This window comes from Triplophysa rosa, linkage group LG3 (genome assembly GCF_024868665.1).
Source record: "Triplophysa rosa linkage group LG3, Trosa_1v2, whole genome shotgun sequence".
NCBI lineage: Eukaryota > Metazoa > Chordata > Actinopteri > Cypriniformes > Nemacheilidae > Triplophysa > Triplophysa rosa.
Window position 1 is genome coordinate 38,903 of NC_079892.1, and position 24,824 is coordinate 63,726.

Consider the following 24,824-nt stretch of genomic DNA (forward strand, 5'->3'; position numbering starts at 1 on the left):
CGACGTCATACCGATAGGGCTTGGTCGGGAAGTGAAATTAAATATTTTTTCTTATTTTACATACATCTCCCTGCCTCTAGTGGTTCTCTATGGGCCCGCAAACCCCCTCGCGCGTTGGCTCGGGTATCCGACATCTTTCTGACAGAAACCTCCCCTAAGCACGAACGAGCAAGGTCACGAAGGACGCCCGGCTCCTCTAGGGGGAACCAAGGCCGTGAGAGAGAGAAAAAAAAAAGAAGGGCGGCGAGCGAGACGTTTTGGCTTCTTTTGGATGTCGCGCCACGCATAGGCAGCAAGGGGCAGCAAACTACCAACTCTAGGCGCTCTGCGGACACAGTAATAGTCCTGTAGGCAAGCATTAGTGACTTGAATCTGATACGGACTTCAAACGGTGGCCAGTGGAGAGAGATGAAGAGGGGTGTCACATGAGCCCTTTTGGGCTGTTGGAAGACGAGGCGTGCTACTGTGTTCTAAAGCAGCTGTAGTGGTTTTATAGCCTTTGCAGCAAGACCAGCAAGGAGAGGGCCCGAGTTCTAGGCAATCTGTGGACACGGAGAATGCTTGTAGGTCCGCTACCCTCTTGAGCGTTCTCCGAGGGGCTCCAGGACCGCATCAAGGTCGTAAGAGGGTACGGAGCGTGGTTGAGGTGGTAGCCTTCCCGCGCCCCTTAGGAACCAAATGATCAGGTTTTGCTGTCCTAGAGACTACCAGCAACTGGGTCGTGATGAGCGGCAACAGCGGCTACATACACGTTCAGTGTGGAAGGGGAGAGATTATTCTCGAGTCTCTGGAAGGACCGCACCCACTTGATCAAGCAACTCCGCGGGTCTTCTTTTCGAGAAGAGCACCAGGATGAGAAGAGGCACCACTATAGGCGTATCGTCACCTAGTGGCCAGTGCCCTAGCCTGAGTAGTGGTCTTAACCGCCGCAGGGGTTAGGCCACTCAGGATATCCTCGTTCCGTCCAGGGGCCAGACATGGAGGTTCCAGAGGTCTAGCCCGTGATGCCATAACGTTCCATAACGTAAATTTCCCTTGGGAAAGCAGGTCTTTCGTCAAGGGAATCGGCCAGGGGGGAGCTGTCGTCAAGAGCATTAGCTCCGAGAACCAAGTCCGGTTGGGCCAGTATGGCGCAACTAGTACACTTGATGCTCCTCTTCCCTGACCTTGCACAGGGTCTGTGCAATGAGGCTCACTGGGGGAAAGACGTACTTCCGCTTGTCCCGTGGCCAGCTGTGCGCTAGAGCCTCCGTGCCGAGGCAGGGAGTACCTTAGCGGCAATGGGTGGTGTCCAGGGAGGCGAAGGGGTCTACCTGAGCCCGCCCGGACTGTCCCCAATGAGCTGGCTACTAGTGTTGCTTTCGTCAACGAAAATTATGACGAAATATGGTCGTCAACGAACCTTTATCACGTGACGAAAACGAGATGAGCCGCAACGTAAATGCTGGTCATGTGACGATGACTATAATTAAATGTATAATGCAATGTTATTAACGAATAAAAACGAGACTAAATGTGGTTTACAAAATAAAAACTATGCTAAAATGTCTCTTCATTTTCGATGACCAAAACGAGACGAGACGAAATGTTATAACGTTATTTCGTCTGATGCTTTAACCTAGATGCGGAGCGGAATCCTGTTATTTAAATATCGTCTGTCTTTTCTGCATGTCTGAGTGAATTATGTGCACAGTTTAACATACAACACGAGTGATGGTCGAGGATTTATCTGCGTCTGCACTGTATGAGGATGTGAACACAAGAACTTCATCTCCAGAGTTGCTCTGAGAGTTTATTTTACGAGCGTTTTACTGTTTGAGTGAAGCTATCGGCAAACACAATAACTCAAGCGTCTTCCCAAAGACCCGTCAAAATAAAAGTCCCGTTAAAGTGAACACTCAGACAAAAAATACTTCAGTGAACTATAATAACTTTACACCTCTCTAGCTCCAGTACTATGTGCAAAATAGTCTGCATTAATTTACTGAATTATGTATGCTACTACAGGGCACTGAGGGCAGTCACTCTTTTCCTGTTGGTTCTTTGCAATGCTGGCAAATGTAACCTTCCAGTTGACTTGCGAAATCACTTCCATTTGTTTTATTAATAAAGGATATTGGAAGTAAAATCGGTCTGGGTTATGACAAATTCTTTGATTTTAATAGTCACACAGCAAGAAAAAGAAAATTTGTATAGGAAAAAGATGCATCGAGAATCGTTTTATCATCGCATCGCAGCCCTCTGAATCTTAATCGAATCGCATGGCCTAGAGATTCCCACCCCTACCGATGGCTGTAAATTCAAATCAGACGTCTTCCGTGTCTAGAATGGATGTATTCTTGAGTCTATAAGGTAACAATAATATAATAAGATAACCTTGTTTGAAATGGGTTTGGCTAAAATAAAATTTTGGTTTCGTCTATACTACTAGGTACTTATACCATACTGACTGGGTTAAATAGAATTGCATTACTAAAAATAGACTAAAATACAATTTTCATTGACTAAAACTAGACTAAAATGTCATCAGTTTTCGTCGACTAAAACTAGACGAAAATAGTCATGGATAATTCTGACTAAAATAAGACTAAAATGCTCAGACTTTTAGTCGACTGAAACTTGACTAGACTAAAAAGGGTATGAACGTGACTAAAACTAATAAAAACTAAAATGACAGCTTGACACAAAGACTAGACTAAAACTAAAATTAAAACAGGCTGCCAAAAACAACACTACTGGCTACGCAGGGGTGGAGTCGCCACTCTCCGCGAGGCGTCAGCTGACGAGAAAGCACATCGGCTGTCTGGTTCAGGTCACCTGGGATATGTGTGGCCCTGCGGACTTCACAGCAGGAGGCCATAAGCTGCCATAAGCGAACGCAACCCTGGCGATTAAAAATGCTACGGCAGTTGTGCAGTCCGACCGGACCAGCACGTGCTTGCTCTGCACGAGAGGTTGTAACCCCTTCAGTGCGGGTAGCACATCCAACAACTCTAGGCAATTGATATGCCTGTGCAAGCGGGGGCCCGTCCATCACCCGACACTGCGTGCCCATTGCACACGGCACCCCAACCCTGCAGGGAGGCGTCTGTCGACCCTGACGCGTCTCGCCTGCCCGAGAGGGACCCCCGTCCGTAGAAAAGGTCATTGAAGACCAAGGGGTTAGGGTGCGTCGGCAGAAAAGCGTAATCACCATCCGCCTGCTGCCGGTGTGCCACGCTCTCCAGGGAACTCGACTCTGTAGCCAGTGTTGGAGCGGTCTCATGTGCATCAACCTGAGGGGTATCACCACCGTCGAGGATGCCATGTACCCAGGAGCCTCCTCCCGCTGACTGCTTGAAATATTCCAGGCAGTTTAACACTGACTGAGCGCAGTCGCGCTGAATGGAGACAGAATTGAGTTCCATACCAAAAAAGAGTATGCTCTGAACAGAGGAGAGCTTGCTCCTTTTCGGTTGACCTGTGGTCCCAATCGATCTAGGTGCCGAAGCACTAGGTCCCTGTGTGTACATAACAGATCTCAAGAGTGTGTCAAATGAGCCAGTCATCGAGATAGTTTAGTACCCGCACACCTCTCTCCCAGAGGAGAGTGAGGACGGCTTCCACGATCTTCTAATATGCCTGACCCTCGAAAGCGAACAGTAGGAACGGGCGATGACGAGGGAGAATGAGACATGAGAGTAAGCATCCTTCAGGTCGATTGCCATGAATCCATCTTGACATCTGACAGATGCAAGGATGCGCTTCTGCGTGAGCATCCTGAACGGCAGCTTGAGTAGGTGCCTGTTCAGGGTACGCAGATCTAGCGACCCCCGCTCTTTTGGGGACGATGAAGTACGGGCTGCCCGTTGAACATCTCGGCTAGAGGGACGAGCACGATCGCTTCCTAACCAGAGGGGTGGCGACCTCAGCCCGAAGCACGGGGCATCCTTGCCTCTGCTGAGGTTAAGAGGATGCCCAGAAACTTGGCGGGCGTCTGGGGAGTTGGATCGCGTAGCCGAGACGGACCGTATCCCGTAGTCACCATGACGGTTTGGGAAGCTCTTGTCAGGCTCCCAGAGACCGACAGGGAGGCTAGGGGTACGTTCTGCTTCATCGACCTCCTGTGGGTGGTTCGATGGCTGGCAGTATGGATCCCTCTCCGTGGGGGGGACCCCCGGGGAGGAGATCGGCTTTGCAGTTTTACCTGTCTGGCGAAGATGTAGCACAATGCACCATAGAATGAGAGTGCTTAGGCTGATGATTATCCTTGACATTGGGTCTTGCTGCAACGTCGAGTTGCCGAACACCGTCGTGTAGAGGGTGAGAGCGCTGTGATAAATGCCCAGAGAGGGAGAAAACTTTTAGAAAGGTATTCGCAAACTCCCTGGGGTCTTCCCATGAGGGCCGCATTGGCTTTCGCCGCAGCTGCTGGTGGGGTGGTGGTCTCCTCTTTGATGTCTCGAAGAGGACCAGGGCTGCTGGGAAGCAGACGGTGCACGGGATCTCGGCGGCCAGAGGGCGGTCGAGTCGCGGCTGGGGAGGATATACGTTATATCCTCTGTCTGCTCCCTAACTGTCGAACTCGACAGTATCACCAAACAGCCTCCCCTTGCGAGATGGGTGCATCGAGAAAGCGGACTTTCTCAGAGTTACTCACCTGTGCAAGGTTCAGCCAGAGGTGTCTCTCCTGGACCACAAGTGTGGACATCGTCCGACCCAGGGCCCGCGCGATCACTTTGTTTGCCCGAGAGCGAGGTCGGTGAAGACGCGGAGTTCCTGCATAAGCGCTGGGTCGGTCTTACCCTCGTGGAGCTCTCTCCGCGCATTGGCCTGCAGGAAGGCCATAGCATGGAGAGAGGGGACAGCTTGGCCTGCAGCAGAGTAAGCTCTCGACACCTCAGATGCCGAAAAACCTACGTGCTTTGGACGGGAGTCTAGGTCGAGCCCCTGAGGACATCGACGTATCCTCTAGCTGCCCCACCATCGAGGGAAGAAAGGGTGATGGAACTAGTTGACGTGTATGCGCTGAAGAGGGCGTTCCAGGTCCTCCTAGGTTTCTCATGCACTTCCGGGGGAACACGGCACTGGTGGCGAGTGCGGCTTTGAGCCGCTCTCAAGCCCGGTGTACCATGTATCCTGCCGCGAGTGTTAGGAGAGGCAGTGCGGTGCACCGCAACCCAATGCCGGCGGCCCGGGAAAGCATGGCTGACATTACGACATCCGCTTCTTCCTGATCTCGTCCCCCCAAGGGAGGGAGCTTCAAGGAATCGTCGGAGTCTGATGCCAGTATGTCACCCTCCGATGCTGCAACAGACAGCTCATCACCACGTACCGTGTCTGATACGTGATTGAGGAATAAGACGGCGGACCGTCTTATGGGGAACGGTCAGATGAGCAAGGCGAGGTGCGAACGGTCCGCGAGCCAGTGGCTGACGGATTAGCGCTCACAGTAATCCTCATATCACCCTCGCTGCTCGCCGTAGCGGGCGGCAGGGCCGTAGTCCTGCCGTCACGGAACGGGAAGCAGACGAGGTGGTGGCTGAGTCCCGTGGGAACACAGCCACCCGTGACGCAACGTCTGAATCGTCAGCCGCCCGCAGTGCGGGCAGGACGTATCCACAACATCTGCCCCAGCGTACTGGAAGCAGACATCGTGTCCGCCCCCCTCCTCGATCAGTGTGTTGCACCCACGAGAACAGCGGGACATGCCACGCTGGAGAAATTTGCTCTTTCAGAGAAAAAAACTCGAACACTTCTGGAACCGCCGAGACACCCAGGGGAAGTTGCTGCAGGAAGGGACAGTCCGCTGCACCACGTCGTAGAGCCGGCAGTCTTGTAGCGAACTCTGTTGATCATGAGCGAAGGCTCCGAAGAACAAAAGGTGAATGAATGAGGCATGCCGTCTCCCTTTTATACCCGGATATCCGGGGGCAGAGCCCGGCATGCAAATTTCATTCGCCAATTTTCATTGGCCTTTTCTAAGAAGTCGGAAGTGATTGGTTCTCAAGGACGAACCCCATCTGTCGGTTCGACACAACGTCGAGAGACTGACAGAAAGGGAACTGAGCTGTATACATCACGCGCACTCAGGGACATTTATGTTGATTATATTTTGCCGCTATATCTTCTAATATCTTTATTTAGCGCCAAACGCACTTCATTTGACCCCTTTCCGCTCCGTGAGCGCTGCTTCTCCCGCCAAAGACGCGTTACATATAAAGACCTGCAGACACCAAGAGCAGGTAAATAAATGGACACTTTTACTGTACCGCTTAAGTAAACGAAAATGCAGCAGTAGCCTAATAAAGTATTTTTAGCTGTCAGTCAGTTTACTGATTGTTATGTAGGTTTGTGCAAGATTATAAACCATAAGGTCTAGGGATGGGCATTTTTCAATAATTTCATATTCTAATGTTTGAGATCATAAAAAAGAATATTTGAATATTAGTTCACTTAAATTAAGTTAATAATGACACAATTTGCTACGTTTTTATTTAGTTTATACTTACTTTGTAAGTACTCCTGCTCATGATATATTCATATCAGTTATTACATTTTGTTGTCAGTTGTTTTTTTTAAATATTAAAATAGACCACTAGGACTTCACTTCAGCACCAGAGCCTACAACACATTTTCTCAGTTACCAGGCCTTCTATGTTTCATACAGACTGTGGCTTCCAGAATAAAACATAAAACATTAGATTAATTGATTAAATATTATTTATATAAAAAAGTATTCTCCGGACCTCCGCCGCAAGAAAATTTAGAGACCGCAGCCACACCAACCCAACCCCCCCCAACCCCCCACACCCTCTCCCCCCAAAGCCATCAACCTAGGGGAAAGACTGCACTTGGTTTGACGACCAAGACGTTGAAGCGCAAGCTCTGCTGAACACCATTCATGCAGCTCACTTTAAGTGGATCAACAATAAATCCATCACTTGCATATGGCAAGAAATGCAGCACAAACCCGCCTACATAAAATAAAGAATGGATGGTGGCAGTCAAAAGCTGAGGAACTTCAGTTTGCTGTGAACCAATATGATATGAAGGTCTTCTATCACAGCCTAAAGGCACTCTATGGGCCCACAGGAGCCAGCTCTATACCTCTAAGTGCCACTGACGGAACACTGCTCTCTGATAAAGCTGACATTCTCAGACACCGGGTCGATCATTTTCAAATGGTACTGAACCAGCCAGCTGCATTTGATGAATCAGTGCTTAGCGACTTGGACAATATTCCATCACAGGAAGAAACTGTATGCGCCATCAAACAGATCTAGCAGAGCTCCGGGTTCTGATGGAATAGCAAGAGAGGTATTTAAGGAAGGCGGACAAGATTTTTTTCTTGCACTCAGTGCATTATTCAGTAAAATATGAAAAGAAAAAGCAGTGCCTCAAGATTTCAAAGATGCACTGATTGTTTACATTTATAAGTGCAGTAGTGCAGGAGGAACAGAGCCTGCTGTGATAACCATTGTAGGCTAAATATTGGCACGTATTCTGCTAAACCAGCAACATGTTTATGAAATCTCAGAAAGTCTGTGTGGCTTTCGTGCAGGCTATGGGACTATGGACATGGTGTTTACTGCAAGGCAGTTTCAAGGGAAGTGCAGAGAGCAACACTGTGACCTCTTATATTGTCACGGTCTTGGTCTGGTTGGGGTGTTTTCTGCACATGGGTTGTGTTGTTGTTTGTCAAGCACATGGCTAGCCGGTGGCTGATCTCGTGCTCGGTGTCTGAGCATCTTCCCCCGCCCCGTGTCTCCCTAGTATTCCCCGCACTGGTGATTTTCCACTCCACACCCACACGCCTGCTTCCTTATTACTCATTAAGCATTCGTTCCCGGTAATTACCCCGCACCTGACTATCCTTTCATCTCGTTATGTTTCCCATATATATTCCCTCTGTCTCTCGTCCGTTGTCTGACCGTTGCTCTTGGTAGCCAGTTCAGACTGACCCAGACGTTGCCGCGGCACGTCTGATGAAGTTCCTATCTTAGTCTAGTCACAGTTTTGTCTTGTTTCAAGTTCTGCTTACCTAGTCTGTCACCTCGATACTTCCCTGCATCCCAGCAGCTCCCGTGGGCCTCTAGTTCATCTGCTGTCATCTATTACCAGTGGTTCCCCGGAGGTTCGGCGATCTTCTTCCTCACTGGATTCCACTTCCGGATTCCCGACACGGCATTCGGGCTGAGTGAGGAACCTCAGCTTTCAAATCGGCTCACCTTCTCTGGGTTCCTATCCTCCGTCCTCGCTGCCGTGCTCTTCTCCCTCCGGGATCATCACTTCTCACCACCGCGAGCCGGGTCGCTGCAGCAGCATCCACGGACTGTGTTCACTTCGTACCACCGCGGGCTGAAACGCTCGCGGTCGGGTCTATTCAGTACCTTGACTGACGTGTGATAGTAAAGTTTGGTTTTCACCGCATCTGGGCCGTCTCTGTGCTTTTCTCATGACATATATGATCTCTATATTGACTTCACAAAAGGTTTCGACTCTTGCACCGGGCTCAGGCTTATATTTCATACGATTGGCTTCCCAGAGAAATGTGTAAATATGTCTGTTCATTTCACGATGGCAGGTTTGGGCAGGTGCTGGATGATGGCGAGCTGTCCGATCCATTTGGCATCTCTATTTGTCCTAAACAGGGCTGTGTCCTTGCCTCACTCTTATTCAGCATCTTTTTTCCATGATGCTATCCATGGCTTTCAAGGACTGTGACATGGGGATTCGAATTCTGTTCCGCGATGGCAGTGTTTTCAACCTACGCAGGCTCCAACTTGAAATTTTGTAACATGAAACCAAAGAAGCTGGTTGCAGATAGGCCGTTTTGCCGAGCACAGTGCTACACTGCCATCCAATACTTCAGTCTAGCCGGATTACAATGGCAGTCGAAAAACAAAAACGCCGTAAGTCCCACATTCTTAAAATATCAACATCCAGCCAGTTTTCATGTGACACCTGTGGTTGACCTTGTGCCTCAAGAATTGGCCTCTACTCACACCGCAGGACACACCAACAACTTTAATAAAGACGTCAGTGCCCAACCATGGTTCATTGATTTAGAAAAAATGATATTTGACAGTGTAACGTCATGCAGACTCCCTTTATAATAGGGTAATGCCTTTTTTTTAAAATCGAATGAATGTCTTTTTTCTACATTACTTGAAAAAAATATTTTGTGTGTAAAAGGGTTTGTGTCAACATGAGGGTGAGTAAATTATGACAGTTATTGGTGAACTATCCTATTAACTCTCCTGCAATGTGTTTTCACCTGGTGAACAGGAGACATGGCGGCCACTCCACTTTCCCGTCCTCAGACAGGTTCGGCGTGCACTTCCAGAGCGCTTGTAGTATGGTGACATACATTCATACTCAATGTGTGTGTAGAGATGGTGAAACCCATGTGGGAGTGATGGCAGGCTCACGGGGCTTTGGGTTGGTCGTACTTCGTTTAGGAAATTGGTGACCCCAGAAGATGAGTAAAACTTATGTACAGCTGTTTTCCTGAGAAACAGAAAGAAAATTGGATTTATATTGGACAAACAGAGAAATTACGTCATATACAAATTCAACCCCTCCATTACTTGAAAATTCTGATTCAAAACGAATGGTAGAATTACAGACTCAAAACAAAATAAAAAGACATGCACAAAAAAATGGTAACACTTTACAATACTTTTTTTTTATTTAGGTATATGTTAACATTGGTAAATGCATTAACTAACATGAATAACCAATGAGCATTATAGTTTTCAGCATTTATTAATCCTTGTTAATGTCAATACTTTTTTTCATGTTAGTAAATGGTACATTTACCAATGCTAACCATTGCAAGTTTTGATTTAAAAAATGTATTAGTAAATGCTGAAATTAACATGATTTAAGATTAATAAATTATGTATAGGTTGTTACATTGTTAGTTCATTTTAGATAACGCATTACTAATTGTTAACAAATATAACTTTATTGTGAAGTGTTAACCATTAAACAAATTTACCTGAATAATTTACCAAAGCAGTATTATTCTTTTGCATATTTACTGTGTATTAGAGTGCATAGAATAGATGTTAAAGGAATGGCTCAAACAAAATGGAATATTCTGTAATAATTTACTAATGAGATTTGTTTGTATTTATCTAAAGAAAGGTAAACTTTTTCTGGGAAGACATGAGAGTGAGAATATCATGAGAGAATTTATTTATTTATGTTCCTTTTAAAAAAGACTGCTTGTATGCTGTGGAATAGTGTAGTTGTTTAGACCTGGACGGGATTTGTGAAGGCAGAACTCTCTGTTTGACCAGTACAGACACCTTGGGCTCTCGACAGGCTGTAAGTGAAAATACACACAAAACGGCTTAATTTATCAGTACAATATTTCAAGTTTCTAAAAACCAGGGGTGGTTCTAGACCCTTTTTAGGTGGGTTTCAGCTACCCTGTCTGTCATCTTAGCCCCCCAAACCTATCAGCTGTCAAACTATCAAAATATATTTTTTACTTTAGAAAAAAATGAAACATTAGCCCAAAAATGCAGGACATGTCGATTTCACAGATTAACAAGCAGGTAGTATTGACTTTATGCTCTTGGCTATTGTGCGCATGCGTGGCAGCCATTCGTAAGTGCTTTGCCATGGCTGCCGGTGGCAGAGGCTTCATCTGAATGAAGAAACCACGGCTCTCACTAAATACTTGTTTCAAGTCAGACGACATCACGCTGGCGTGTTTTTTTTCTTTTGGCACGTTCAAGGACCATAGGTAGTCTACATGGTTAGGTTTAGGGTGTGGGTTAGGGTATCGTAAGACTCGAAACAACAAGGATTTAGTGAGAGCCGAAGAAACACAGTCAATGCTGCAAGTCAGACCGAGTTGGCAGCAGCAAACTCAAAAACAAACATCCTGGGTAAAAGTTCTGATAAGATATTTTCTGATGTTTTCACTTGATTGCTTGCCTACGTGAATGCCATATCCATAATATCTAAGATTATTAGCCGCCTCAAATTAGCTAACAGTAGTTTATGCCGCTTATAATTCAAGAATGCTTGATCATGCTTTGCAGACCAAAGTTACTGTTTTAAGTTGACCACATTACATGCAACGTTTAACCTTGAATACACGGTCTACATGTTCACATTCATCTAGCTTTACATTAACATTTATGCATTTGACAGGTGCTTTTAAGCGACTTGTTGCATTCAACCTATACTGTATGTATTTTGTTACGATTTAGATTTTGCAAAATAAGGAAGCAAAGATGCAACCGTAATGCCATGCATAGCTTTTATTCCACAACATAACTTACAAAAGAAAACATGTATTAAATGAAAGAAATTGACATTATCTTTGAATAGAATCAGAATCAGAATCAGAATCAGAATCAGAATCAGTAGAGCTTTATTGCCAAGTGTGCTTGCACACACAAGGAATTTTCTTTGGTGTTGGAAGCTTCTAGTACAGACATTCAACACAATGACAATACAATATAATACGATTTACAGTCTAAAAGATTCTAAATTGTGCATATATAAAATAAAGACTATTTTACAATAAATGGGGGATAATAACATATAAGAGACATTGTACAGGGTAGTATATAGTAGAATAAACATATTAACAGATTGTATGTACACTTGTGCAAATGGATAATTTAGTAAGTAGAGGTAGTGTTATATACATGTATACATAAGATGTAGATATAATAAGGCACTATAGTGCACACTATAGGAGTAGTGGAAGTGGAATATTGCTCTTAAGGAGCAGTTATCTGTTTAGGAGGGAGATTGCCTGGGGGAAGAAGCTGCTTCTGTGTCTGGAAGTCCTGGTGTTTGGTGCTCTAAAGCGCCGGCCAGAGGGCAGCAGATCAAAGAGTTTGTGTGCTGGGTGTGTGGAGTCAATGATGATTTTTCTTGCCCTGTTTTTCACTCTGGAATCGTACAGGTCCTGAAGTGTGGGCAGAGGAGCACCAATAATTTTCTCAGCACTACGAACTGTCCGTTGTAGTCTTCGTAGGTCTGATTTGGTGGCCGAGCCATACCAAACAGTAATTGAAGTGCACAGAACAGATTCGATGACCACTGAGTAGAACTGGGTCAGTAGCTCCTGTGGTAGGTTGAACTTCCTCAATTGACGGAGGAAGTATAACCTCTGCTGGGCCTTCTTTACAATGGAGTCTATGTGGGACTCCCACTTCAGGTCCTGAGAGATGGTGGAGCCCAGGAACCTGAATGACTCCACAGTATCCACAGTGCTGTCCAGGATGGTGAGGGGAGGAAGTGATGGAGGGTTCCTTCTGAAATCCACTATCATCTCCACTGTCTTGAATGCATTCAGCTCTAGGTTGTTTTGACTACACCAGGCAGCCAGCTGAGCAACCTCCTTTCTGTAGGCAGATTCATCACCATCTTGAATAAGGCCAATGACTGTGGTGTCATCTGCAAACTTCAGGAGTTTGACAGAAGGGTCTGTAGAGGTGCATTCGTTTGTGTAGAGTGAATATAGCAGTGGAGAAAGAACACATCCTTGAGGAGCTCCGGTGCTGATGGTACATGTGCTGGATTTAAATTTTCCCAACCTCACTAGCTGCTGCCTGTTCGACAGGAAGTTAATAATCCACTGACAGGTAGAGGTTGGCACAGAGAGCTGGGTAAGCTTGGGCAGGAGGAGGTCTGGGATTATGGTGTTGAAGGCCGAGCTGAAGTCTACAAACAGGATCCTGACGTAAGTCCCTGGTCTGTCTAGGTGTTGTAGGATGTAATGCAGTCCCATGTTTACTGCATCGTCCACAGACCTGTTTGCTCGGTAAGCAAACTGGAGGGGATCAAGAAGTGGTCTGGTGATGTCCTTCAGGTGGGCCAGTACAAGTCTCTCAAATGACTTCATGACCACAGATGTTAAAGCAACAGGCCTGTAGTCATTAAGTCCAGATATTTTGGGTTTCTTCTGTACAGGGATGATGGTGGAGCGTTTGAAGCATGAAGGGACTTCACACTGCTCCAAAGATCTGTTAAAAATATTAGTGAAGATGGGCGACAGCTGCTCCGCACAGACTTTCAGGCAGGAGGGTGAGACATTGTCTGGGCCTGGTGCTTTTCTGATCTTTTGTTTGCGGAAAAGCTGGCAAACATCCTCTTCGCAGATCTTAAGTGCAGGTTGAATGTCAAGAGGAGGTGTTAATGGTATAGCAGAGATAGGGTCAGGGCGGGTGTGAAGGGTGAGACTCTGCATTTCAAAACGACAATAGAAGTCGTTCAGGTCGTCAGCCAGTCGTTGATTACCCATAGACTGAGGGGATGATGGCTTGTAGTTGGTAATGTCTTTCAGGCCTTTCCACACCGATGCAGGGTCGTTGGCTGAAAACTGGTTCTTCAGCTTTTCAGAGTAGCTTCTCTTAGCTGCTCTTATCTCCTTTGTCAGTGTGTTTTTGGCCTGATTATACAAGACTTTGTCCCCACTTCTGTAAGCATCTTCTTTGGCCTGACGAAGCTGTCTCAGTTTCATTGTAAACCATGGTTTGTCATTGTTGTATGTTAAGCGAGTCCTGGTGGGAATACACATGTCCTCACAGAAGCTGATGTAGGATGTCACTGTGTCAGTTAACTCATCCAGATCAGTGGCTGCAGCTTCAAAGACACTCCAATCCGTGCAGTCGAAACAGGCTTGTAAGGCCCGCTCTGTTTCGCTGCTCCATCTCTTTGCTGTTCTTGCTACAGGCTTGGCAGATTTAAGCTTCTGTCTGTAGGTCGGAAGAAGATGAACCAGGCAATGATCAGAGAGACCCAGAGCTGCTCTGGGAACAGAGTGGTATGCATCCCGTATTGTGGTGTAACAGTGATCCAGAATGTTGCTGTCTCTGGTGGGGCATGTGATATGCTGCCTGTATTTTGGCAGCTCACGGGAGAGGTTTGCTCTGTTAAAGTCCCCAATAATAATAATAAGAGAATCCGGGTGTTGCTGCTCCGTGTCAGTGATGTAATCCGCCAGCTGTTGCAGCGCCGCGCTCGCACAAGCATGTGGAGGAATGTAAACATTCACGAGAATAAATGAGGAAAACTCGCGTGGCGAATAAAAAGGTTTGCAGTTGATAGAGAACGCTTCTAAGTACGAAAAGCACATCTTCTTCAGTGTTGTTATATCTCTGCACCAACCTTCGTTTATATAAAAACATAATCCACCACCACGTGTCTTCCCTGTTGACTCGGCAATGCGATCCGCTCTGAACAGCTGAAAACCCGGCAGATGTAACGCGCTGTCCGGTATGGTGTCATTGAGCCATGTTTCTGTGAAACACAGCGCAGCGGAGTTGGAAAAATCTTTGTTTGTCCTGGTGAGTAAGAGTATTTCGTCCGTTTTGTTGGTAAGGGAGCGGACATTCGCCAGGTGTATACTCGGCAGCGGGGTCCTAAATCCGCGTCGTCGGAGTCTGACGAGCGCACCCGCTCGCTTTCCCCGCTTGCGTCTTTTAGAGCGTTTGTACAGAGCTGCCGCTCCTCCGAGTAAAATGTCCAGTAAGACGTCTGAATTTTCAAAATTAGGGAAAAGATTGATAGAAGGGCATTGCTTAATGTTAAGCAATTCGTCCCTGGTAAAAGTGATTAAAGAAGAGTAGCTTAAAACAGGAAAAACAAACAAAAAAGACATAAGTACTAGAGCACTCCAAACCGAGGCAGCCATCCGCGGCGCGATCTTGAATAGAATAGTTAACAAAAAAAGAACCTAAACCATACTTGAAGCACCAACTGGGCACAGGAGACATGTATAGAGAATAAAGCTTCTAGTGTTTTCACAATTGAAAAGTTTCTTGGCACCCAATTTTTTTGTAGTTATATATATATAGTATAGTATATATAGTTAATATATCCTTAAAATGAATACAAAATAATAATTGAAATAAATTAAATGTTAAATGCAAAAACAGCAGTTAAAATTCTATAATTATTTTGTAATTTGTTGATTTAAGATAAATATCAATTCAGATGAACTACATGGGACGGGGGATATAGACCGTTTCATTGGACACGCGCGCCAAGACTGCAGTTAACTTCCGGTCAGTGTTTGGCTAGAGTCTAATAATATAACTATTTATATTTTATTTCATTTGTGTTCATACTAATTTACATTATTATTTTGTTGTATAATAATAAACATATTAAATAAACTATTTGTTAAATTTTGTTGTATGTTTAATTTATTAAATAATAATAAATAATACATTTGTTGAATGAGTCCTGTATTTTGGTCACATTTAAAGAAACCGTATGGTACATTGACATCTAGCGGTTGAGCTTGGTATCGAAGTCTAAATTCAAAATATTGGAGGGACAAGTCTATAGAATACAATAGAGTAGAATAGAATATACTTTTATTGTCCCATACTAGGGAAATTTGTCTTGGACATCATGACACCGCTACTACATACAATACATAACACACAACATACACTAAATACATAAAAATATGTCAAGAACGGGAGGTGAGACACGGACAGAGGACCCAAGTGCAGACAGCGGGTAAGAGGTTAACACAAACTTTAATAAATATTAAACAAAACAAAAACCCACGTGGGTGTAAAACATCTTGGTTACGGATGTAACGTCTTGGTTACGGATGTAACCTCAGTTCCCTGATGGAGGGAACGAGACATTGTGTCGAACCGACAGAATGGGGTTCGTCTTGAGAACCTATCATCTTCTGAGTATTTTGAAAAGGCCAATGAAAATTGGCGAATGAAATTTGCATGTCGGACTCCTCCCCGGATGTCCGGGAAGAGGGAAGCCGGCGTGCTCATTCATTCACCGTTTGGTCTGAGGAGCCTGAGAGCATCCCCCCGACCGCTGCGGTGGGCGGCCAGTGTTGTGGCATAAAGGACACAACGTCTCATCCCTCCATCAGGGAACTGAGGTTACATCCGTAACCAAGACGTTCCCTTTCTGTCGGTCTCTCGACGTTGTGTCGAACCGACAGAATGGGGTTCCTATGGAAGACGCCACAGGGCTGAGCCGCGTCACAATCTCTAGCGGAGCGACGTTGACTGGCCTGGGCAAGTCAGACGTAGGCGCTAACACGATATTGTGACCATCCAGTGGAGAGGTACACAGAGCTTTTGTGAAAAGATGGGAAGCCCCTGCCATCGGCCGTCACGGGCGGAGGCCTAGTTCTCTAACCAGCGAGAAGCCGCCCGGCACCGTAAGGGCCACTGGGTAAGCATTATTCCCCCCCTGGGGGAAAAACACTGCAGAGACCACTACCTACCGTAGGGAGGAATTAGTGGAGACACCACATGGTCTCACCATCAGGGAAGAACTCATGGGAAAATGTGCAGACTGCAGGAGTTAACCGCAAGGTGGGAGTCCACCTAGGGAGGTCATGGGTTGCCGAGGTGGGAACCATTCATGAGGATACATCAGATGGAACAGCCCACGGAGGGGGGGGGTTACCACGTCTGGAGCACTAGGTCCGGTTAGAGCTATGTGGGAGATAACTCAACTGTTCCCCGGCCTATGGGGGCAGGGCTGCTCTGCCCAGCCTGCCCCGAGGAAGGTGCTAGTGATGGATAAAATGCCTGTTCTTTACCCAGTGGGGGAAAGAGGGGAGGCGTAATAGCCGCTGATCCCCTTAGAGGAAGAGGGAAGGGCTTTCGCAGGCGTACGCCCTACCGGCTGCCGGTCCTACACATTGCCCTGCAGGACGCGGGCTGACACCGGTTCCGAGCGTAAGTATTAGAACCTCACGGAGTTGTTGGGCATAGCCCAACCTGCAGCTCTGCAGATGTCTGCTAGAGAGGCGCCCTGAACCAGTGCCCATGAGGAGTGTGCCTACAGACAAAGAGCTGCTCAGAGCTTCTGGGCTCTGCGTGCAGTTCAAGTAGAGGCACAGTGCGCGTACTGGACACAACATGGATAGGTTGGGTCTTCCTCCCCAGTGGGGAGCGCCTGCAGGTTCACCACCTGGTCTATCGGGAGAGTGGTGGGAACCTTGGGCACGTAGCCAGGCCAGGGGCTCAGGATAACGTGAGAAACACCGGGCCCGAGTTCTAGGCAATCTGTGGACACGGAGGGTGCTTGCAGGTCCCCTACCCTCTTGGAGGTGAGCGGCATCAGGAGAGCCGTCTTTATCGTGAGGTGAGAAAGAGCGGCAGCTCCGAAGGGCTCGAGGGGGGGGGGCTCTTGAGGCCCGCCACCTAGGTCGCAAGAGGGTACGGAGCGCGTTTGAGGCGGTCGCCTTCTCATGCCCTTTAGGAACCTAATGACCAGGTCGTGCTGTCCCAGAGGCTTCCCAGCAACTGGGTTGTGATGAGCGGCCACAGCAGCTACATACACTCCCAGTGTGGAGGGGGGAGAGGTTACTCTCCAGGAAGGGACAGCACATTCCCGATCGAGCAACGAGCACGCAGGGGGTAGGCCACTCAGGATCTCCTCGTCCCGTCCAGACATGGAAGTTCCAAGGGTCTGCCTGGGATGCCGTAACATGCCCTTCCCCTGGGAAAGCAGGTCCTTCAACAGGGGGATCGGCCAGGGGGGAGTTGTTGTCAAGAGCATTAGCTCCGAGAACCAAGTCCGGTTGGGCAAATAGGGCACAACTAGTACCACTTGATGCTCCTCTTCCCTGGCCTTGCACAAGACCTGTGCAATGAAGCTCACTGGGGGGAAGGCGTACTTCCGCTTGCCCCGCGGCCAGCTGTGTGCTAGGGTATCCATGCTGAGGGGTGCCTCGGTCAGGGAGTACCAAAGCGGACAATTGGTGGAGTCCGGGGAGGCAACAGGTCCACCTGTGCCTGGCCGAACTGCTCCCAAATGAGCTGGACTGCGCGGGGTTGGAGTCGCCACTCTCCACGAGGTGTCGACTGACGAGAGAGCGCGTCGGCTGTCTGGTTCAGGACGCCTGGGATGTGTGTGGCTCGCAGGGAGCTGATCACCTGCTGACTCCAAAGGAGCGAGTCGTGTTAGCTGCCATGAGCGAACGCCACCCTGACGATTGATATACGCCATGGCAGCTGTGCTTTCTGTCCGGACCAGCACGTGCTTGCCCCGCAGGAGAGGTTGTAACTTCCTCAGTGCAAGTAGCACAGCCCACAACTCTAGGCAGTTGATATGCCAACGCAGGCGGGGGCCCGTCCAATGCCCCGACACTGCGTGCCCGTTGCACACGGCACCCCAACCCTGCAGGGAGGCATCCGTCATCACCACGACATGCCTTGACACCTGCCCTAGGGGGACTCCTGTCCGCAAAAAGGTCATGGAAGACCAGGGGGTCAGGGTGTGTCGGCAGACAGGCGTGATGACCATACACCTGCTGCCGGTGTGCCACGCTCTCCAAGGAACCGACTCTGTAGCCAGTGTTGGAGCGGTCACATGTGCATCAACCCGAGGGGGACCACCACCGCCGAGGATGCCATGTATGCCAGGAGGCTCTGAAATTGTTTCAGGGGGACCGCTGACTGCCTGAGAACCTTCAGGCAGTTCAACAGTGACTGGGCGCGCTCTGTAGTCAGTCGCGCTGTCATGGAGACCGAGTCGAGTTCCAAACCGAGAAAGAGGATGCTCTGCACGGGAGAGAGCTTGCTCTTTTCCCAGTTGACCTGTAGCCCCAACCGATCTAGGTGCCGGAGCACCAGGTCCCTGTGTGTACACAACAGATCTGTGTGTACACACGCGAGTGTGCCAAGATGAGCCAGTCGTTGAGATAGTTCAGTAACCGCACACCTCTTTCCCTGAGGGGAAGGAGGGCGGCTTCCACGATCTTCGTGGAGACAGGGACAGACCGAAGGGGAGGACCCTGTACTGATATGCCCGCCCCTCGAAAGCGAACCGTAGGAACGGCCGATGTCGAGGGAGGATCGAGACATGAAAGTACACATCCTTCAGGTCGATTGCCATGAACCAGTCCTGACATCTGTCAGACGTCAGGATGCGCTTCTGTGCGATCCTCCTGAATGGCAGCTTGTGTAGGTGCTTGTTCAGGGCACGCAGATCTAGGATGCGGCGCAGCCCCCCGCCTTTCTTGGGACAATGACGTACGGGCTGTAAAACCCATTGAACATCTCGGCTGGTAGGACGGGCTCGATCGCTCCCTTCACGAGAAGGGTGGTAACCTCGGCCCAAAGCACGGGCGCATCCCCACCTCTGACTGAGGTAGAGAGGATGCCCTGAAACTTGGGAGAGTGTCTGGTGAACTGGATCGCGTAGCCGAGACGGATCATCCTCCCTAGCCAGCCTGATGGCCTGGGAAGCTGCCAAGCTCCCAGGAACTGAGACTGTGGGACTAGGGGTTTGATCTGCTTCATCGCCCCCGCGGGGGGTGGTTCGATGGCCAGCAATATACGGATCGAGGGAGGGAGCCCAAGGAATCGTCGGTGTCGGATGGCAGTACGTCACCCCCCGATGCTGCAAGAGACATCTCATCATAACGCATCGTGTCTGAATACGTGTTTGAGGAACAAGACGGTGGGACCGTCTCCTGGGAAACGATCAGACGAACGAGACGAGGTGCGAACGGTCCGTGAGCCAGTGGCTGACAGATTAGCGCTCACAGTAATCCTCATATCACCCTCGCTGCTTGCCGTAGCGGGCGGCAGGGTCGTAGTCCTTGACTCGCTGGGGCCCAGGTCAGGGAGCAGACAGTATGGCTTAACCAACTGTCTGCTTGCCGTCTCACGTCGCAGAATACACAAAATGTACAACATGTAGTAATCCGTTCTCCCAAACATCACAAAATAGAGACTGTGTCTGTCCCCCGGATTAGCAAACATAAAATAATGAGTAAACCTCTTGAAAGTAATTTAATAAACGCTAAACAAACTACACATGAACAAAATACAGATAATAAACTGTTACGACTCGGATTGCTAAATATTAGATCTCTCTCTAATAAAGCACTTTTTGTTAAAGATATGATAACAGATCATAAAATAGACATGCTCTGTTTTACAGAAACATGGCTAAAACCAGATGATTATATTACTTTAAATGAATCTGTCCCACAAGATTATTATTATAAACACAAGCCTCGTCTAAAAGGCAGAGGGGGAGGTCGCAGCACTTTACAATAACTCTTTTAACATTTCCCAGAAGTCGAACTCTATATATAATTCTTTTGAAGTCATGGTTCTTCATGTTTCAACACCTAATAGTAACGATAAAACACTTTTAAAATGTATTATAGCTATTGTATATAGGCCTCCAGGGCACCACACAGATTTTATTAAAGAATTTGGTGGGTTCTTATCAGAACTAGTACTGGCCGCAGATAGACTCCTTGTTGTTGGTGACTTTAACATCCATGTATATAAAGATACAGATGCCTTAGGAATGGCTTTCAAAGACACTCTTAACTCCATGGGCGTTAGTCAACATGTGTCAGGACCCACTCACCTTCGTAATCATGCTTTAGATTTAATACTGTTTTACGGTATAAATGTAGACGATGTTAAAATCCTTCAGCAGAGTGAAGACATTTCGGATCATTATCTGGTATTATGTTTGCTTCACTGGCCTACGGATGCAAATAAAACTCATTGTTACAAATATGGTAGAACAATAACTTCAACTACCAAAAATGCGTTTCTCGATAATCTGCCCGAATTGTCTCAAATTGCTAGCATGAGAAATAACGTTGAAGATCTTGACATTACCACTGAAATTTTTAATTCCACCTTCTCGGTAACGCTAGACACAGTTGCTCCTCTACGTTTAAAGAAGATTAAAAATGGCAGCCCCACACTGTGGTATAATGAACACACTCAGGCTCTAAAGAAAGCGGCCCGAAAAATGGAGCGCAACTTTAAGAAAACTAAATTAGAGGTATTTCGTCCAGCATGGAAGAATAGTATTCGAAAATACAGGAAAGCCCTAAAAACTTCTCGATCCGCCTACTTTTCATCACTAATAAAAGAAAACCAGCAAAACCCTAGGTTTTTATTTAACACAGTGGCTAAATTAACAAAAAATAAATCGTCAGTGACTTCTGATCCTGTATATCAGCATAGCAGTGATGAATTTATGAACTACTTCACATATAAAATCCAAGATATTAGAGAAAAAATTATAACAATGCAATCAGAAGTGAAACCCGCTGAACAAACTAACTACAGCGCCCTTAAGGAGAAAATGTAATTATTTTATACCGTAGATCAAGATGAGCTGTCTAAAATTATTAGATCATCTAAATCAACAACATGCATACTAGACCCTATACCTACAAATCTACTGAAAGAGATGCTCCCAGAAATTATAGATTCTCTTCTTGGTATTATTAACTCATCTCTGACATTAGGACATGTGCCTAAAGAATATAAAGTGGCTGTTATAAGGCCCCTTGTCAAAAAAACCCAAATCGACCATAGAGAACTAGGGAACTACAGGCCTATATCGAATCTACCTTTCATATCTAAAGTTCTGGAAAAAGTAGTTTCAACACAATTATGCTCCTTCCTCCAAAGGAATGACATCAATGAAGAATTCCAGTCTGGATTTAGAGCATGTCACAGTACAGAGACTGCTTTGATCAGAGTTACAAATGATCTGCTATTGGCGTCTGACCGAGGTTGTATCTCGTTATTGGTGCTGCTAGACCTTAGTGCTGCATTCGATACCATTGACCACAGCACACTTCTACATAGACTTGAAAATTACGTCGGCATTAAAGGAATATCTTTGAAATGGTTTAAATCTTATTTATCCGACCGTCTTCAATTTGTAGCAATAAACAATGAGATGTCACGCAAATCGCAAGTCCAGTACGGTGTACCACAGGGCTCAGTCTTAGGGCCTCTGCTCTTCGCATTATACATGCTACCTCTAGGAGATATAATAAAGCGACACGGAGTTAGCTTTCAGTGTTATGCTGATGATACTCAACTTTATATTTCCTCGAAGCCTCATGAAACACAGCAGTTCCATCGAATAATGGAATGCATAGTCGATATAAAAAACTGGATGAGTAACAACTTTTTATTACTGAACTCGGACAAAACAGAAGTGTTACTTATTGGACCGAAAACTGCTATAAGTAACAACAAAGAATACTGTTTAACTATTGACGGATTTTCCATAAAACCCTCGTCGTCAGCAAAGAATCTTGGCGTTCTATTCGATAGCAATCTTTCATTTGAGAGCCACATCGCAAACACCTGTAAAATTGCGTTTTTCCATATTAAGAATATATCTAAACTACGTCATATGCTGTCAATGTCAGATGCAGAGAAGTTAATTCATGCATTCATGACATCAAGGCTAGACTACTGTAATGCACTGTTAGGTGGTTGCCCTGCAGGCTTATTACAAAAACTCCAACTGGTCCAAAACGCGGCAGCTCGAGTTCTTACACGTACAAAAAAGTATGAACATATTAGCCCGGTTCTGTCAACCTTGCACTGGTTACCTATAAAGCATCGCGTTAACTTTAAAATCTTGCTTATTACCTATAAAGCCCTACATGGTTTAGCTCCTCAGTACTTGAATGAACTCCTTTTGTATTACAGTCCTTCACGTGCATTACGCTCTCAGGCGTCCTGTCAGTTGGTAATACCTAGAATTTCAAAATCAAGTGCAGGTGGTTGTCAGGTCTCGGGTCTGAGCACCTGTTGGTTCATGTGTCTTGTTTATGTTTCTTCTCACCAAGAACATGGAGGAGCCCGTTTGACAGCTCTACATGTGCTCGGTCTTTACTTTAGGGTGCTCCGCTCCCCTTGTTATCCACTCATGACCGCACTCCTGTTTCTACTCCCGCTAATCACCCCACACTGGTTTCCACTCTCGCTATCTCCTCTCTCTCCCTTCTTATACTTTCAGTATTCCTATGTTTCTCGTCAGTCCGTTAGACTTCTAACCTTCCGACGATCAGTCTTGCGTTTATCTAGTCCAGTCTTGTCTTGTCTTGCCTTGTTCAGTATTCTCTTGGTTAATTAGTTTTGTTCGTCCAGGCTCCAGTTCTCTTTTGCACCCTGCTTGGTGATCCACTTTCACGCAGATCAGTGCGCCGGCGACTGTGCTACCATCTCTGGCTGAAGGCGGTAGGAGTTTCTCTCGGGTGGATCCATCTCTTTTCTGGTGAGATCAGTCATCGGGAATTCTTCCTCTCTCTCTGGGGCTGCTCATGCGGATTTTCCGGATTCTCTCTCTGGGGTCGTTCGGGAGGATTTCTGTCAGGGGGTGTGTGGCAGGAGAGAACCCAAATGCAGGCAGCGGCAATGACGGGGTTAACAAAGACTTTTATTAAATGAACAAAACAAAGGAAAAACCCACGAGGGGGTGTCAAACCAAGAACGAACTAAAATACAAAACTAGAACAAAAACTTCCCACGAGGGGGCCAAAAAACAGCAGGACAAAATAACAAAACTAAACATGACCAAACGTCAAAGCAAAGTACAAGGAAGTCAAATACGTTAAATAATAATCCAAAAGACAAGGCAGGACAAGACGAGAGACTCACAGAGTTGCAGTTTTGGGAGACGTAGAGCTAACACACCAAACACAACGTAATCCACGAACACAAGACAAAGAAACAAGAGGGTATTTATAGGGGAACACAAACGAGGGATAACGACACAGGGCAGGTGTGGGTAATAAAACACTCAGGGAAGGATAACAAGGAAACAAGATGGCGGGAACAGAGACGAGACACTGGAGAGAACGTATATTATTGTCAAAAGGACAATAATATGTTTCTCTCCACACATAACCAAAGGCTTTGTCATGACTCTGCTACATGACCAAGGAAAACATGACTAAATGAAGCAGAGCCAAGACAGATTTCCAGTTTCTCTCTCCGGGAGCGTTCGGGCGGATTACCAGCTTCTCCCTCCGGGACTGTTAGTGGATTTACTATTTTTTCCCCCTCCGGGGTTGTTCTAGTGAATTTACCATTTTTTCCCCTCCGGGGCTGTTCTAGTGGACTTACCATTTTTTCCCCTCCGGGGTAGTTCTAATGGATTTTCTCTTTTTACCCTCCGGGGTTGTTCAATCTGATTAACCTATTTTCTCTCTCGCATTTCCCGGCCGAGCGCTCGTGCCCCTGTGTCCTACTGCTGTTCCGTTTGTGATTACTTCTTTGTTAAGTCAGCTCTCTGTTACAAATAAAGGATATTTTTGTGATCCCTGCTTTTGACTCCCATCCTTCTGGCGTGACAGATGGTAGATCCTTTTCCTATCTAGCGCCTAAACTTTGGAATAGTCTTCCCTGCACTCTCCGGGAGGCAGACACACTCTGCCAGTTTAAATCTAGACTAAAGACGCATCTTTTTAATCTTGCATACACTACTCTTCCATAATATAAACCCTGTGAGGGTTTAGGCTGCATTAGTTAGATCAACCGGAACCAAAAACACAACTGATGTACTTGTTGCATCAAAGAGTGCAGAACAGTACTCTACTCTCAGCCAAGTCTTGTCTCATTGTTCCAAGGTTACCACAGCGAGCAGGATGTAGTTGATGGCCTGACCTGATGGTAGAGCGGAGAATGGGAAGCGGCAACCTGACAAGAGCTGAGATGATAGAGCTGGATAAAGAAGGACGCAGTCACCTAACACGTCTTCATCACAAAATTTCAAATGCTATTAGATTATTAATGGTAATCTTAAACTATAATTTACCTTATTAGTAAGTTTATTTATTTTATTTAGCCTTGTTGTGCAAGCTCTCTGGAGCTTGTGCAGAGGCAGCAGCTTTTGCCAGAGGGGAACTGGAATCCCCTGGTTGGGCCTGGGTTCTCCTGAGGTTTTTTTTCTCGATTAGAGTTTTGGGTTCCTCGCCACCGTTTGCATACTGTTTTTGCACTATCTGCCTGACCGGGGGGGCTGCTTTAGAATCTTAAAGTTTTACTTAATTAATATTGCATATAGGAATTTAT

The 24,824-nt window shown here is 46.6% G+C and overlaps 1 protein-coding gene across 7 annotated transcripts in view; it reads right to left on the reverse strand.

The window, feature by feature from the left end:
• pamr1b (peptidase domain containing associated with muscle regeneration 1b) overlaps window positions 1-24,824 on the reverse strand; it is a 131,012-nt gene that overhangs the window by 12,141 nt on the left and 94,047 nt on the right. For all 7 annotated transcript variants that reach the window (XM_057330381.1, XM_057330380.1, XM_057330379.1 and 4 more), the window contains 2 exons: window positions 10,249-10,315; window positions 9,260-9,492 (listed from right to left, as the gene is read on the reverse strand). In XM_057330381.1, coding sequence (XP_057186364.1) covers window positions 9,260-9,492; window positions 10,249-10,315 — 300 coding nt within the window. The remainder of the gene's footprint in view (window positions 1-9,259; window positions 9,493-10,248; window positions 10,316-24,824) is intronic.